Here is a 17,194-nt window from a genome sequence, read left to right as displayed (position 1 = left end):
TTCGTATTCTAGCCAAACTGGAGTAGACCAACCTGAATTCCAGCGTTTGATGTCCCCGCGTAGTCGGAAGATGTTCATGCTGCTACTGCTGCTCTAAGTTCATATTGTGCTGTACCTCTTCAGGACTGTACATTTTCCATAATTATCCTCATGCTGACACCACTTCTATAAGGGGGTAGCTTGTGTTGTTGCCCCGAATGATGATTACACGAATATTTTGTCAGGATTTGTAAGTGGTGGGTCCTTGAGGTACAGCAATACGCGGACACCGAGAAGTAAGTTTAAACAGTTTATTAACAAAGACGGATTATAAGACACGCACGATACGACACCCATCATCGCTATGTCTGACATCCTAATTACGGTTGTATCGAAAGGCTCCATGGAGAGCTACGAAAAGAGACAAAATCGCGCCTGAGGCCGCGCTAGTTAATACGGCGCGCTGCGGACGGCGGCCAATCGCTTACTGCTGCGTCGCCCTGCGGCCGGACACACGTGTACTGACCAAGCAAATTGTCAGCATTCCAGACAGGTCGGCTGGCGAGCACGTGTTACGCATCATACAGCTAAGTGCGACCTGTAGACCCTTACAGAGTCAAAATTGTCAAAACCTTTCTCTAAGTCTACAAATGCTATAAACTTGGGTTCACTTTCGTTGACCTATCTTCTATGAGAAGTCGTAGAATTGGTATTGCCTCATATGTTCCTACATTTCTCCAGAGTACAAAGTGATCATCCACAAGGTCGGCATCTACCAGCATTTCCATTTTTCTGCAAAGAATTCGTGTTAGTATTTTGCAAACCTTCTCCTCAAATTCCTAACTTTTTGCAATTTCTTCAATTTTAATCTACAATTCATAACTAATAAAATGTGGTCAGAGTCCACATCTACCCCTGGAATTGTACTACAGTTTAAAATCTGGTTCCAAAATCTCTTTTTTACCACTCTATAATCAATCTGAACTCTTCCAGTGTCTCCAGGTTTCTTCCAAACATACAACCATCTTTCATGATTCCTGAACCAAGCGTTAGTGATGATTAAATTATGCTCTGTGCAAAATTCTACCAGGCGGCTTCCTCTTTCATTCCTTTCCCCCACTTGATATTCACCTACTACATTTCCTTTTCCTCCTACCAAATTCCAGTTCCGCTTCACTATTAAATTTCCGTCTTCCTTAATTATCTGAATAATTTATTTTATGTCGTCATACATTTCTTCAATCTCTTCATCATCTGTGGAACTAGTTGGTATATAAACTTGTACTACTATTGTGGGGGTGGGCTTCGTGTCTACCTTGATGATGAAGTCTTCTTGGGTTATCATCTGAATCAAAGGGTCTTTCTTCAGCAACGTTTCAACAACTTATTTCTCCTGATAACGACATCCTCCTGAATATTCCCCACCCAGAGATTGGAATGGGACACTATTTTACCTCCAGAGTATTTTAACCAAGATGATGCCATCATCATTTAACCACGCGTAAGAGCTGCATGCCCTTGGGAAAAATTGCAGCTATCGTTTCCCTTTGCTTTCAGCCATTCACAGTACCAGCACAGCAAGGCCGTTTTCGTTGATATTACAAGGCCAGATCAGTCAATCATCCAGACTGTTGCCCCTGCGACTACTGAAAAGACTACTGCCCCTCTTCGAGAACTGCAGGTTTGTCTGGTATCTCAATCCCATCCATTATGATTGCACCTGTGGTACAGCAATTTGTATCATTGAGGCACGCTAGCCTCCCCCTACGGCAAGGTCCATGGTTCATGAGGAGTTAAAATTGTTAGTAATGAAAATTGCTTCATCAATTTATGGTTTTATGTATAAACAGTGTAGGCGTCAGCTCTCATCTGTTATTGTGAAACCTAAATCTTTTTCGCTTTCTTATATATGACCTCGCTTAAATAATAAAATATCTAAGCCATCATGGAACATTTCCAGTTTACCATGAAAACAAAGCAAAATAATAAAAATACAAATTAATGAGACACAAAAGCAGAAAATCTGCTACTATAACATCAGTGATTGCGGCGAAAATAGGTTAACTTCCAGCATTAATAGATGACATCATTAAAACTACTTCCCGAGAAACCTTAAAACCCAGTTTTTACTAACATGTTACGTCTATGAAATTAAGTATGTGGCTGTTCACTTTCACATCATCTTTAAATGTCATTTATATAATATCAATACAGTTCGAGATCTTACCTTTCAGACAGACCATCGGTCTTTTGAGGTCTAGGGAAACAGTTTATCAGACGTTGTATATCTCACGATTGAAGACAGACCATTCAGAATTTGGATTTGCCTGATCACAGTACTGCATCGATGGTAGACTATCCCCACGAAGATGCGACGTCTCGTAACACCGGCTTGCGTGGCGGTCTATAGTGGCGAGTTTCCGTTCATGCCACTTTTGCATGCATCCTGAAATCTGGCATAAATTCCTTCTGCCTGGTTAAGAATATCTTTGTGGAAATCTTTGAACTTGTAGGTAATTGTAGGTGTTCTTTGGTTCGATGTAAACATCAACAGCTGTGTGCCTGCGTGTTTGTTGTGCTGCGCTGTAATATAGTAGACTTGTAATATATTTCTACGTGGATTATAAATTTTCTTTGACAATGAATATATTCAAATTAATGGAAATTAGTGCAGCACAAGCCACCAGGTGCACTGTGGAAGCAACTGTTGCTAGTGGTCTAGAATCAGTTCCAGCAAGTGAATTCAAGAACGCTTTTCTCGCAGAACATTGTACTTCTCGAGGAAGAGTATTTGCTAACGTCTTATCGAGTCAAATTCCAGAGGTAAATATGGTTTTTTCGTATGTGATTTAGCCGCGTGTTTAATGATTTTGTAGTTTTCCATGAAGTAGATTGCCGGTAACTGTGACATAGTCACTATGACAAGCATCTGTTAGTGCATAACGCCTGCAGTATCAAGGTGTTTTGGGCACCCATGATGGTTGTAGTAAGTTTTTGATCCTAAGTGGGACAAAAAGTACAAAACGCTTGTCACCAGTTTTAGTAACAGTTTGTTATTTCGCGTATAATCTTTAAATATGGAACTTACCGATACCACCCGTCATCTCTGAACCATGGAATCGTCAGAAAAGTGACATAGCATCATGGGATCATGAAAAACGTGACATAAACCACTCATTCAACTGCATAAACTGTGCTGTAACAAATGTTATAGTTATTCTCATATCATCACATTTGTTGGTTCTGCCAGCTCTAAACAATACTATCGTTTTCCTACCCGACCCAACACAGACCACGGATTATGATACAGATCAGTCTACACAACCTAAAAAGTAATATAGAAGTGAACTAACTGCAGTATTTTCACTGTCCTATTGTTTGCACATGGATAATGTCAGTACCACAATACTGTTACATCACGTGTCTAACACATTGTCTGGCACTGGTCTGCTGATGGTGGTAATGTATATATGCATATAGTTCTCCAACCAGCTGCCAGCTGTTATTGCTGTTTCTTTACTGCCTTTCCTTGCAATTTCAACTAACATAAGTTTCTCAGGTTTCCAGATAGGTAAGCTCATAAAAAAGGCATGGCCTTAATTTGAGTGTCATACCTTTTTTTTCTGTTTGAACATTGAGGGCATCTACATAGTTTTCCTATTGGTGGTGAGAGAGAGAGAGAGAGAGAGAGAGAGAGAATGTGCCCAAGTTCCAGTGTCATCAAACAGGTTGCAGCTTGAAGGGGTTGTGAGTTGTGCTTGGATAGCTCAGTCGATAGCGCACTTTCCTTCAAGAGGCAAAGGTCCCAGGGTCATTTTCTAGTTCCTCACACAGTTTTAATCCACAGGGAAGTTTCAAATCCTCATACACACTGCTGCAAAATGAAAGTTCATTCTGGAAAGGGTAAATTTGTACCCCGCCTCGAGGTATCTTGCCAGGATGTACTCTGTGCACGTGTTGAGTATTAGGCTCCCAATCACAACTCCGGTGGTAGCCATCATCGGTCATAATTTCAATTGACTCTTTATTGTGGCGCAACTGCCTTCCTATTCATCTCCATTGATTGTGATTTTTGGGAATTACTTCTCACTTCCCACTGGGGTGGGGGGGGGGCAATTCTGGCTACGTCCATGGCATTGAATGAGCCACTGATGCCCCTTGGATTGATCTGTTTTGTGAGCTGAGCTGAAGCAGTAAGTGGTTGCCTGGGGATCAAATCCTGTACCCATAGATTTTTAGTCTGGCATTAGCACAGTGAGCCACACTATTCAACAGTACGTCACATGTCAGAACATTCAAAGGAAAATGAGACTGGCTGTAACAATGCTCATAGTGTGAACTTTTGTGGGGCACTTTTTGTAGTTATATTAATTCTACCTGGCTGTGTGATGTATTTTGGAATTTTGCAGGCTACGTAGTACACAGCTGTAGGGGTTTACCATATGTTGAATGGTGGCTGCTGGTTGAAAATACAACCACTTGAAGTGTTTGAACTTCTCAACAGAAATTTAGCCGTATATAGATGCGTCTGGCACCAAATGGCCCACCAATAATCGTAGAAGTTAATAATCCAAATGTGATAGTTCTCCCATCATATGTTCTCAGAATAGAATGTTCAGCTGCGACACTTCCCACAAGAGAAGTGCACTAACTGGCATCATCTGTTCATTATCTCTGTGGTAGTCTACAAAATATTAATTAGACTAGATATACTCATTTTCCCATAGATCATAGCAAGGACATTTTTGAGTATGTGGAATATGTGAGAAAACTTTTTGCCAGATGAAATATCTGTTTAGAAAAAATCATTACACAGGGCCACTTCTTTTATAAACTGATAACTCATTGCTATAACATTGTCTTCCCCCCCCCCTCTTTGTTATATATATATATATATATATATATATATATATATATATATGTATCCGTCCTTTGCCACAACAGTTATAAAATGTTACAGTCTCAGCCGATTGATTGATTTTTGTCTGCAGCAGTGTGCACTTTTTTATAACTTCCTTTCAGATTAAAACTGTGTGCAGGACCAGACCTTTACTCTGGAATTGTGCCTTTTGTGATAATGCTCTTATTGATTGAACTATTCAGACATGACTTACGCCCCTTCCTCAAACGTTTACTTCCGCCAGGACTTCTAGCCTACCTTCTAAGCTTCACAGAAGCTCTCCTGTGTGCAGAACCCATATACCTGGATGAAGCTATAGTGCAGAGAAGTGGCCTAGCCAAAGGTATTTTTTCCAGAATGAGTCTTTACTGTGTAGTGGTATATGTGAGCTGTTTTGATACTTCGTGGTAGGTTAAAACTGTGTCCTAGCTTCAGGGTAGAAAAACCTGTGTATTAAAACAATAAAAACACCAACCCAGTGAGTAAAATTGTCTTTTTTGGGTCCTATTGTGTTCTGAGGATTTTTTTGATTATGGAAGTGTCAGATTCCACCCGTCTGCTTTGACCCATGACGTAATCAATATGGCGTAAACGGCTATTCTGAGCATCTCCAATATTGCGCCTATGATGTTACAACATACACAAGGAAACAAACACAAAAGTACTTATAAATAAGACAATAACATCTCCCTCCAAAAATATAATGAAACTAACAGGACAACCGTGGGAAATTGGGAATTTTAGGGAGGAGACAAGCTAAATATAACAGTAAAAAAAACCACACACACACACACACACACACACACACACACACACACACCATGATCCCAAAACACACACGACGATGAACAAAAAACAATAATTACAAAATCTACAGGAATTGGACTCTTCCCTTGACCTTATAGGTCAACCGCAGTTGATGATACCAAAACACCAACACCTACATACAAAACTACGAAAATTGGAATCGCTCATTTCCCGTGACCTATGTAGGTCAACCATAACTATTGATATGAAAAATTCAACCACAACTACGAAAAACAAAACAAAAACCACAACACCTCAAAGAGTCAAAAGTCAAACATCCCTACGTACATTAAAACACATTCAGTACACAACACCAACTCCCAAATTCCATTACACACAATATCCTCTGGAATCAGTCACTTCCCTTCACCTATATAGCTCAACCGCACCTGTCACTACCACATTATAAAACACCAAAAATTACACGACCACCGCAACCATTGTTACCACAAAACCCTAGACAAAAAAATTGAAATTGAACACTTCCCTTGACCTATGTAGCTCAACAGCAGCTCACGATATCCAAACACCCATAGCTACGATCACGCATTGGAACCGAACACAACAGCTCTCACGATACCAAAACACCCATAGCTGCGACTGCGCATTGGAATCGGACACTTCCCTTGACGTATATAAGTCAACCGCAACTCATGATACCAAAACACAAGTACCTACAACCGCGCATTGGAATCGGGACACTTCTCGTAATCTATATAGATCAACAGCAACTCATGATACCAAAACACCAATACCACCAATCAAACAACACAGAAGTACCCCACCAACCATCATAACACACAAATAATCACCCAAAAGAACGACTACTTACCACAAAAAAGTTCTAGTGCTGCACTCTAGGTCAGCCATCACACACACACACACACACAAAAAACGCAACCAAAAGAAACTCCCAACCCACCCACAACCTGCCACCCCCGCCGCCACCCAACCTCCACACTCCCCCCAAAATCAAAGATTCATCAACAAATCACAACCAAAAAATAAACAAATCTCAGTCACACACTACAACTCAGAAACAACTGCAACAAAATAGATTCTCCACAACATAATCATAAAACAGCTGCCCCCCCCCACCTGCCTCCACAAAGATTACCAACTACTACACCCACCCCCCCTCCCCCCTGAGCTTCAGCTGTCCACCCTCACGACACCTCCTTAACCAACCACCTTCGGCCTATGCATTTTACTAATTGCCCTTTTTTAAAAAAAAAAAAAAAAAAAAAAAATGCAGCAGTCCCCAGGGTCCCTCTTCACCAACAATACTCATCTAAATGGCACTGAAGGTTAGAAGAACACCTCTTCCCCCTCCCAATAACTGACTTAACTGCCCCCAAAACCGCTCTGTCGTATTTGTACATAAGTCTCATAATTCTTGAATTCTATACTGCGATTAACAACTAAATGATGATACCCCCTCTCGCCCAACCCCCAATAAGATGAAAAAGCATTGCAAACTATTGTGCTGCCTTCCTCTGTACACTCCTCATTTAAGCCCACCAATTCACTTTTCGTGCACCCCTCCAAAGCCCTAAAAACACAATCTGAAAAACCAACCCCAGATACAATGGCCCCCCCACACCCATACACCAACCAGAGACTTACACCTCTCATACTTCCTCTTCCCAAACTGCAACTCGTCAACCTCCACTACCACCCCAGGCCCACCGAACTTATCCCTGTACTTAATGTATTCCGAACAAACTTCCCTACAAAACGAAAACCAGTCAAAAACCACCTTGGACTCGCATTCGGGAGGACGGCGGTTCAATCCCGCGTCCGGCCATCCTGATTTAGGTTTTCCGTGATTTCCCTAAATCGCTCCAGGCAAATGCCGGGATGGTTCCTTTCAAAGGGCATGGCCGACTTCCTTCCCCGTCCTTCCCTACTCTGATGAGACTGATGACCTCGCTGTCTGGTCTCCTTCCCCAAACAACCCAACCCCCCAGTCAAAAACCGTCCTCTCACTCACACCAGTCTCATGTGCACAAAAACTGTGAGGGGATCTATAACAAAAATAATACGTCATCAACACAATCTCTCGCATGCCCAACCTAGACCTCTCAAACCAGGTACCAAGCCTTATGCAGTGCCATAGGTTGTCCCTACAACACCGCCAAATGTAGCAGTCCCTGGTCCGAGACGCCGGAACTTTTGCCAACTGCATTTCCTGCTGACATACACTGCACTTCACAACTTCGGCCAGCAACCCAAATTATTGTAGAAATTTTGTGAGGGACAACATATTGTCCCCTATTTCCGCATGCAAACGAGCACTGTTAAATTTATCCGTCATATCCATACCTAACAAAAGCAGCCACAAATTAACACGCGACATACAGAAAGCAGCACTACAATAACTTAGACACAACAGAAACTTAATAGTTAATTCACTGAAACCAATTTCTGTGAAAGCACAATGAAAAACAACACTTAAACAGATCAGACAGCAAAACAACAATGAACCCAATACACCACATAACATGCAAACCATAAACACACCAACAGAGGGCACCAATGACCACAACAAAATGACATCTATAAACACAACACACACATAAACTAAACTCCATGCTGTCGTGACGTCACACACCACAACACCCTTACGTCACGGGTCAAAGCCGACGGGTGGGATCGGACGCCTCCATTGACCATGGGAATTTTGTGTTGTCAATTTATTTTCTCGTTTTGTGAGGTTTGGTATGGTGGTGGGTGTTTATGTGTTTATATTTAGTTTGTTCCCATCCAAAAACCCCCAATTTTCCATGCTTGTCCCGTTAGTTTGATTATAATTTTGGAGGAAGATGTGTGTGTTGGTTTTTCGATCTATTTTCATGTTTGTTGTCATGTTTACGTAATAACATCTTAGACGCCATGTTGGAGTTGTAGTGAATGGTCGTTTCTGCCATATTGGTGACGTCATGGGTCAAAGCAGACGAGTGGAATCGGACGCTTGTGTATTCCCTGTTTTTCATAGGTTAATAGGGGGAAAAAATTGAAAGGGTCAATGTTATCCCATGACGTGGGGTCACATTGATCCTTTAAATTTGTTTTATTATAAACATGTGCAGAATGGTCCTGGGATAAATGTTAGTGTAGTGTGGTATGAGTTTGATCCCTGGAAATGGCTCTCAAAGATTCCCATTGAAAACTGGATGTTTTGTATAATGTTGATAAGCTAGGTATTGGTGAAACACACATTTCTATGAATGTAATTGTCAATCCTTTATTTTAAATACACTACAAAAAACTTTTACTGCCAAAACCATTAAACTTCTTTTCCTAAAATTCTTGCTTGAAATTTATGCAGAATTCTATGCCCATCAGCCTATAGCTGTGTTGGAGGCAGCTTGCCAATCACGTGACTGAATGGGACAGTGAAAATATCATGTTCATTTGGATCAAATGCAGTTTTCATTGTGTCAGTGGAGTAAAACCCCCATCACTTCAACTGCTTTTTCCTTTGTTGCAACTTTTTGAATAATACAAACATAATGAAAAATTTGCTTTTCCCTTTTTTCCCCCAACTACCTTCACCTTAACAAATTTCATTTTGAGAGGAAGAAAAAAGAAGAAAAAAAACCTTGACACTCACATTTAGTGAGCAGCAAATCTTCAACGACAGTATCGTCTGAAGGATCAAAATTACGTTCATCAGTTTCCAGAGCTTCTGGCAGTTTCATTACGTCAAGATGAAAAATTATCACACTTTAGGAAAAGATTTTTGTTGGCCTTTGAGACTTCTTCGCTAGCTGTGGATGACTTGAAACAACTAGGCTGAGGATAGCTTATATCATTTGTACCTGCAGACAATTTGAACTTTTTATGTAGTGCAGATATGTTTTCATTTGATGACCTTTTGAATGATTTTCGGCCAATATTCAGTGTGTGAACAGCTATTCTTTCTTTTTGTATTTGAAAGGCTATTTTTTTCTTCTTGAAAAGAAGAATGGATACTTTAAATAAGAAACCAAAGATTAAGCTAGAGCTTTATTTTTCTTGTCCATGTCCTATTCGCCTGGGAGTTTAGAGTACAGCCTCTTGTTAATTTAGACGATCACTCAATTCTTCCAATGTTTCCTTACGCACATCTAAGTACCATCTTGCACCTGGAGACCTTTACTAAGTTCTATGCATTGCAGTTCAGTTTTTAATGTAGTTATGGCTTTATTTTGTGTTCAAACTGACGCTTTATTCTTTAATTTCACTGAGCAATAAAGTTGTAGTGAATTGTGTCCATTCTTTAAAGTTAAAACAGAACATGAATCTCAATCTAAAACTTGTGCAATAAACAGAACATTTGAAACAACAGTGGCTGTCCAAGACTATCTTTGAATTTAAATTCATGGTTGCCCCAATCATAATTTGCAAACACTGATTATAAACTGCACTTTTGTTTTACACCATATTTAGGCAATTACACGTGGATTAATGGAAATTCAGTGATAGTATTTAGGATGTTAATTTTACCCCGGAAGGAAAAAAGTTCGGATGTAAATGATACTCTTTTTTTAAAGAAATATGAATTATTAATTGTTAAAATTGTTTGTACTATCAACAAGGTCAGACAACTTCATTAAAATGTGTGAATTGGAACATATAAGAACCTGATGACAGGATGAACCATTTCTTCTGGGCCAAGAAAGTTTTTACCAATTGACTTCAGAAGTAGATATGTAGGACATGCTTAAAAAAATTTTGAGCTATGATTTTTTTAAAATTTTGTTTTAAGATATGTGAATTCAAATCAATGAGTTCCACTGTATTATATAATACTTTTTATTTGCAAGAAGATATATAAGTTTATCCAGAATTGAAAAGAAAAGGGTGAACATGACCAAAGGGTCAGTGTTACCCCCATGGGGTCATAATCTCCCTATGTGGTAAATCACCTGTATGGCAAAAGACCCATGTTCTGCTGTGTTTAGAAGTCTGTAACTGCCTGCTTGACATCCTCATTGACACTTCAAGGCCTTTATTAAGGGACTGAAAGCACGCTAATTGCATGGGGCGGATGCTTGACTGTCTCCCACTTACATTGTTGTCCATAATGGATGAGACTGACCACCCAGATTGACCTGCATTATGTTTTGAATTGCAACCGGCATAGAACTTAGAGCTCCATTCCATAACTGTGGTTTTCGACAGACATGCTGCTCCCTTACACGGTCTTCATTCTCTGACAGGTGTATGCCAGTATTTGTCCTTTGGCAGCCAAGAAAAGAATAACAGTGGGTGGGTCCTGATTATATGCATTTGGTGATAAAATTGCTGTACTTTACGTTTTTGCATTTAGCACATGCACATCTGAAAGACACAGATCCCACACTATTCCCATGCCTGCAAGTCAGTGCTTATGTACCCGTATCGGAGTTGTGCCATGTTCCATATATGCTGCAGCAACACCCTCAAATGGAAACTCTTTGATTGCTCCTTATAAACTTTACTTTACAGTCACTATGATTCTAGATTAAAGTGCAAGAAAAGTTAAAACACTATATAATAAAATAAAGTTTTATGACAGTAAATAGTTGCCCTCAATAAATATGATGGCTCTTTTGTGTAAGGTTACCTATTATTTTGTATATTAATTAAGTTTTTGTAATTAAATGTCATTGGTTTTTGCTGTTGACAAGTGGTTTTTCTTTATTTGCGCCCTTTTTTTTTCCCCCCCCGGGTTAGTGGCAACGATCCTGCCCAGACGGGGATTCAAACTCAGTACATTGTTTTTCATAGGCATTGCTCTTACAATTAACTTGTACACGTACAAGTTGTGTACTCTTGTCACAAGTTTTGTATTGCAGTGCAACTTCTCCATTTAGTCCTGCGTGGGTTGTCTCCTCCAGATTCAACACCAACTGTGTTCAGTTCTCCCTGTCAGGTATCAGCACTCTCATGTTGTACTTACCAAGATGAAAGCTTAGATCTTTTGTGTAGCATCCCAGAAATTTGCCTAATGTGGTAACAATCTTTCTCTCTTCTTGGAGCTCCCTCAGTATAAACTCCTTACAACACAGCTATCTGGAAAATTTCATTCACTTTGTGGAAAGGTATTTCTTACTCATGAGTCAAACTCAGTGGGACTGCAATCCATAGAATTTCACTTTCTTGGCACAGGTCTTAACTTCATCTGGTGACAATACTATTCTATTATTTCCTACAGCCTCCAGAATTTGATCCAGCCATCTCAGATTTTCTATAAATGTTTGTGATATTATGATATTAAAATGAAGTCTTAATTGTACATTTTTCATTAGGTACTGAATTGCAGCATTAAACTTCAATTTATCATTTGCACAAATGTGGAACTTTAATCCTCAATATCAAATTCTGCATTACTGAACATGAACGAAACGAGTTGATACACTTAATGTAATGTACTCACATTTGGAAGAATGGCAGTTCGAGCCCCCAGCTAGCTATTCAGTTTAACTTTCATTTATTTCCATTCCCAGTTGTGCAGAACATTTTATTTAGTAGCTCTCAAGGTTAAGCTCAAAAATTCAGTGTTGCTGTTAGCTGAACTTACCAAAAGAAGAAACTTGCATAACTGCATTAGCAGATATTACGGGGATCCTGCAAGGATGAAATTGTAAGTTTCGTGTGGTCTCTCTTGATTCATTTCTTCTTCTTCTCCTCTCATCTCTTTGTATCATGCACACAATTCTTTTCTAGTTGCCCTGTTATTTTTATCAAACCTTAGCTCTTGCCTCCATTTTCTAAGATATTCCTTCACTCCCATTCTTTAATGGTATAACATGCTACATCAGCATGGTGGTTTTCTACTCAAGTTTCAATTTCTTGTTCTATTAAGATACGTTAAAATGTTTCCATGTATTACTTTATTGACGCCATAGGTTTTATACCACCAGATAAGATATTTTAAATTTCTTATGATACGTGATGGCGATGGTCTGAGAACTGAAATTGGTCATAATACAAACAATTTATGTGGTGATTATCTGCTCTTGATTCTAAACTATCACTTTTTTAAAATATGTATAAGCTGTGGGGCACTATCTCCACAAATATAGAAGGAAAGTGGTTAACACACATTCCTTCTTCGTTTTCACTGTTTAGTAATTTGAAAACTTCCATTAGGATTGCTGATGTAGAATATCTGTCCCAGAATCTTCTTACAGTTATGAATGTGTCACTATCACGAAGAGGTCTAATATTGTTCAATATCCTTGATAGAGCTTGAATCCTTTTGCAAAGTCTGTAAATACATATTTCAGGGACATTGACTCGCAGCTCTCAATTTTTAATAATCCAAGACAAAGTGGCAGTTTGTACTTGTTGCTTTGCTTTGTTGTTCCATTCACTATTTGCCAATGGCTCATCATGCTGTATCTACTTCTGAAACCAGTTTCGTCATTTACGTGATTAAAATCCAATGTGTTTTCAATGTTATTGGTGATAGTTGTAGTGACTATCTTGCACATCACAGAGAGTAAGCTGACAGTTCTATTATTACTTGTCTTGCCTGTTTCTTTTCTTATGATGTAGAAAAATTGCAGCACTGCCCTGGTTTTGAGGAAATGTCTTCTTTAGCAAACATTCTGTAAACAGTATTGCAGTTTCCTTTATTATTTTGTGCTCCAGGTTTAACCATTACTATTAAAACACCTTTTTGTTTTATTATATCTTGAATTACTTTATTATACCCTTCATTTGGCATTTATTCTAGAATGTCATTATTTTTACAGTCATCTGTTTGTGTTTTTTGATCATCTCTTCAGCTGTATAAACATTGCAAGAAATCTTTGTGTGTTTGAACATTTTTCTCTCTGTTGTTAATTTACCATCTGCCTTCTTAACTGATGAAATATGGCGTGTACCCAACAAAAGTTTTTGTTTTATTTTTTTACACTTATTGTTTCCAAATTTTATTTTCAATGTACCTTCTCAGATCCTCTTGAAGACATTTCTGAATAGTTCTGTTTAATTCAACATTTTCTATTACATTTGTACTATGGTTTGCTTGAAACTCATACGTTATCATCGGTAGCTGTCTTGATCCATTTGAAATTCTTTTGCTCCCTTCATACTTGCAACATTTTATGCTGAAACACAAGTACTATTGTTAAATAATTGCCCCTACCCTCTTAAGTCTGTAGAATCCTAATTTTCTAAGATACTGGAGTTATTGTTTGATTTAATCTAGTGTACTTCCCTGTTATGTTATTACCGAAATTCTCATAATTTACATTTTTTGATTCCTGCCTCATGACTCTATTCCTTTCTAAGTTTGTATGTGTTTTTCCTCTAGAAATTATTTAGGACCATGATATCTTGTAATTTTTTTTAATTCTTTGGTAAGATATAGGTTATGTTGTTTTTAGTTCCATTGGCTCATTTTCCAAGTCCATTTTGTATTTATTGTGTTCTTGAAGAACATATTATAGACATACATGTCATATTCAGTGAATTCTGCTACAGCTCGGAGGGAAGCAGCAGGAGTGTAGGATAGGAATGTAGGAGAGAGGCATCAGGGGTACAGAATAGGAATGAAACACAGGGCGTTGAAGTTGCTGTGTGTGTGTGGTGCATGATGATGATGGTTATTATTATTATTATTATTATTATTATTATTATTATTATTTTATTATTATTATACATGGAGGTGTGGATTGGGAGTGGGTGACAGAACAGAAGAGAGGTGACTGTTGGATTGAGGACATGGGTGCAGTTGGTTAGTGGAGATTTATAGGAGTATTATAGGAATGAAGGATGTGTTGCAAGGATAACTCCAATGTGTGTAGTTCAGAACCTAGTTCTGTGGGTAAGAATCCAGACAACACACATCGGTTGTGAAGCAGTCATTAAACTTGAGCATGTTGTGTACAGCAGCATGTTCTGCCACTAGGTGGTCAACTCTGCTCTTGGCCACAATATAGCAGTGGCCATTCATTCTGTTGAGAAATTGCAACAGAGCTGGTGTTTGAACAGGGTTACTACAGGTTGTGGAAATCAGGGAATTTCAAACATTTCAGGGGAATCGGGAGAATGCCAGGGGGGGGGGGGAGAAGAAGAAAAACACTGGAAAAATCTCATTTTTGTCTCAGTAGATAAATGGTTTGTTTACTGAAATGTCACGCATCGTCGCTGGCTGGATGCAGTTGAGTTCCGTGTGCCGCTTCCCTCCTTCCTCATTACTACTGCTTCTCCCCTTCCTACCACTCCCATCAGCTTGCAGTCAGAGCTGCCACCACTTATTGCCACTAGCCTAGCAGCTGCCAATGAGAGGCAGGGAGGCATGAGGAGTGGTTCATGTGGATCCGATTCTGACACTGTAGGCGCCGTGGCTGGAGACAGCAAATTTTATTGACGGTCACCTATAGTGTTGGTTAACACAATTCATCCCCACCTTATAAACTTCTTTCAAGAGACCTACTTTTTTCTGAGGTTGTTTCTGGACTCAGTGAAGGTATATTAAATCCGTCTTGTGATTCCAAGGAAATTCGTTTTTGTAACCAAATGTGTTTCATTATATTCAAATGAAATAACATCAGTGGTCTTAATGAAACACATATGCGCTGGCCGCTGGTGGCCGAGCGGTTCTGGCGCTACAGTCTGGAACCGCGCGACCGCTACAGTCGCAGGTTCGAATCCTGCCTCGGGCATGGATGTGTGTGTTGTCCTTAGGTTAGTTAGGTTTAAGTAGTTCTAAGTTCTAGGGGACTTATGACCTCAGCAGTTGAGTCCCATAGTGCTCAGAGCCATTTGAACCATTTTGAAACACATATGCCATTTGGCTTGCTTTCTCCATCTAAAAACAGTTCATCACAAAAGATGTCGATGTTACTTAAGATTTTTGCTCACATCAGGAAATGCCATATGCTTGCAAATTTTGTTTAGATATTTCCTTGTTTGCACTATTGTTTCTTGTACAGTAGCTGCAAAGACAGTGTGTCAACTTATGTCTTAACTTACCCTTGAGATTTTAAAATTTGTCAGCGAAAAATACTAAGACTAGCCTGGAAATCAGGGAAATATCAAGAAATTTCACTTGGGGAAACTTATGGCAACTCTGATGAAGTGCAAGTGGCTCTGCCTCTGATGGGATAGGATAGGCCTGTCACAGGACTAGAGTAGGATGTGCCAGGTGGGTGAATTGGGCAAGACTTGCATGGGATATGTACCTGTGGCAAGGGCTTCTGAGTGGGAGCAGCTTTGGGGTCGACCAGGATGTTACGTAGATTGGGTGAGCAGTGTAATACTGCTTTAGTAGGGGTAGAAAGGATCGTTGCAGTATTTCTGGATGTGATGATATGTAGTTGAAGCCCTGGTGTGAGATGTGCCTCAGTTGCTCCAGTTCAGGATTATATTCAGTGATGCGGAAGCTCCTTTGCAACTGTTTTTGTGGGGATAGTGCATGCCTGTGAAGGCCTTTGTGATACTGTCACCATACTGCCAGGTCAAGCAGAAGGAAAAAAGTGTGTGTGGGGGGAGGGATTCATGCAGGTTCGAGAGAGAGAGAGAGAGAGAGAGAGAGAGAGAGAGAGCTATATCTCTTTATAGGATTCATCCAAAAGTTATTCTTTTTTGTCTACCTTTCAGTGAGTCAGTGCTTCTACTATTTAGTGAATTCTCCTTTATGCCTAAATTATTTACTGTGTATGGTCTCTGTCATTTATGAGATCATAACTGAAGTTTCCCTCAGAAGAATTGTTGTTTGTGATTTGTTGTACTTACACGGTAGGATATCCCATTGCCATACTGGAATTTGCCTTCATCTCGTAGCTTCTGTAACTTGTTTTGGAGATATTCTGCCTCCTCCGTAGAATTTGAGCACATAGATATATTTGAGTGAATGATTTCCATAGAATGTATTTTGTATTTTTTGGGCAAGTGTCTCTGTTTTTTCAGGAATGCCTTCACTATGTGTTATATTGTTTTTAATTTTCTTGTTCACAATGAAGTCTGCATTTAAATTTCCTGTATGCATCGTTCCTCTGTAGTAAAACATATGTCTTCATTTTAATTCTATTTGGTCTGTATTTTCTGTGATTCTTCTGATAACCCCATTTGAAATTATTTCATTCCTCTTCCAACTTCACTAGCTTTGTGCGGTCCATTCTATATCTATTTAGCAACTTTGTGTAGCAAAGTGTGAGTGTAGAAGTAGCTGAGCATGCCTCGGGGCCTAAAACCATTGCCCAAGTTACCTTAGGCCACTACTTCATGTTTTTTCATGTAGGCTTTAATATCAACAATTCAAGAAGTCACATGTGTCAGTAAGACCTCCCACAATCATACCCATGATACATTTCCCTAGCAGTGACCAAATACTTTAATAGGGCATATCAACAGTGCTAAACCTTGACTGAGCTGTGCTCACTGAAGTTACAGCCCAAGCTCAAATGCTTCTGAATTCAGAACCTTGGATCAACACAATCAGATAACATGCCACAAATCACACAGTCTCCTGTCAGTACCTTTATTTGGCAGTCAGGTATTCAGTTAGCTCTAGAAAACGTTGGC

At 39.4% G+C, this 17,194-nt stretch overlaps 1 protein-coding gene across 3 annotated transcripts in view; it reads left to right on the top strand.

Annotated features, from left to right (window-relative positions):
* Positions 1–2,515: 2,515 nt before the first annotated feature.
* The window catches only part of LOC126248638 (tRNA (guanine(6)-N2)-methyltransferase THUMP3-like), a 136,813-nt gene continuing 122,134 nt past the window's right edge, over positions 2,516–17,194 (top strand). For all 3 annotated transcript variants that reach the window (XM_049949820.1, XM_049949821.1, XM_049949819.1), the window contains exon 1: positions 2,516–2,802. In XM_049949820.1, coding sequence (XP_049805777.1) covers positions 2,620–2,802 — 183 coding nt within the window. In that variant the 5' untranslated portion in view covers positions 2,516–2,619. The remainder of the gene's footprint in view (positions 2,803–17,194) is intronic.

This window comes from Schistocerca nitens, chromosome 3 (assembly GCF_023898315.1).
Source record: "Schistocerca nitens isolate TAMUIC-IGC-003100 chromosome 3, iqSchNite1.1, whole genome shotgun sequence".
In the NCBI taxonomy this organism is placed as follows: Eukaryota; Metazoa; Arthropoda; class Insecta; order Orthoptera; family Acrididae; genus Schistocerca; species Schistocerca nitens.
Note: the sequence above shows the minus strand (reverse complement) of the source record. Positions and strands in the feature narration are given on the sequence as shown.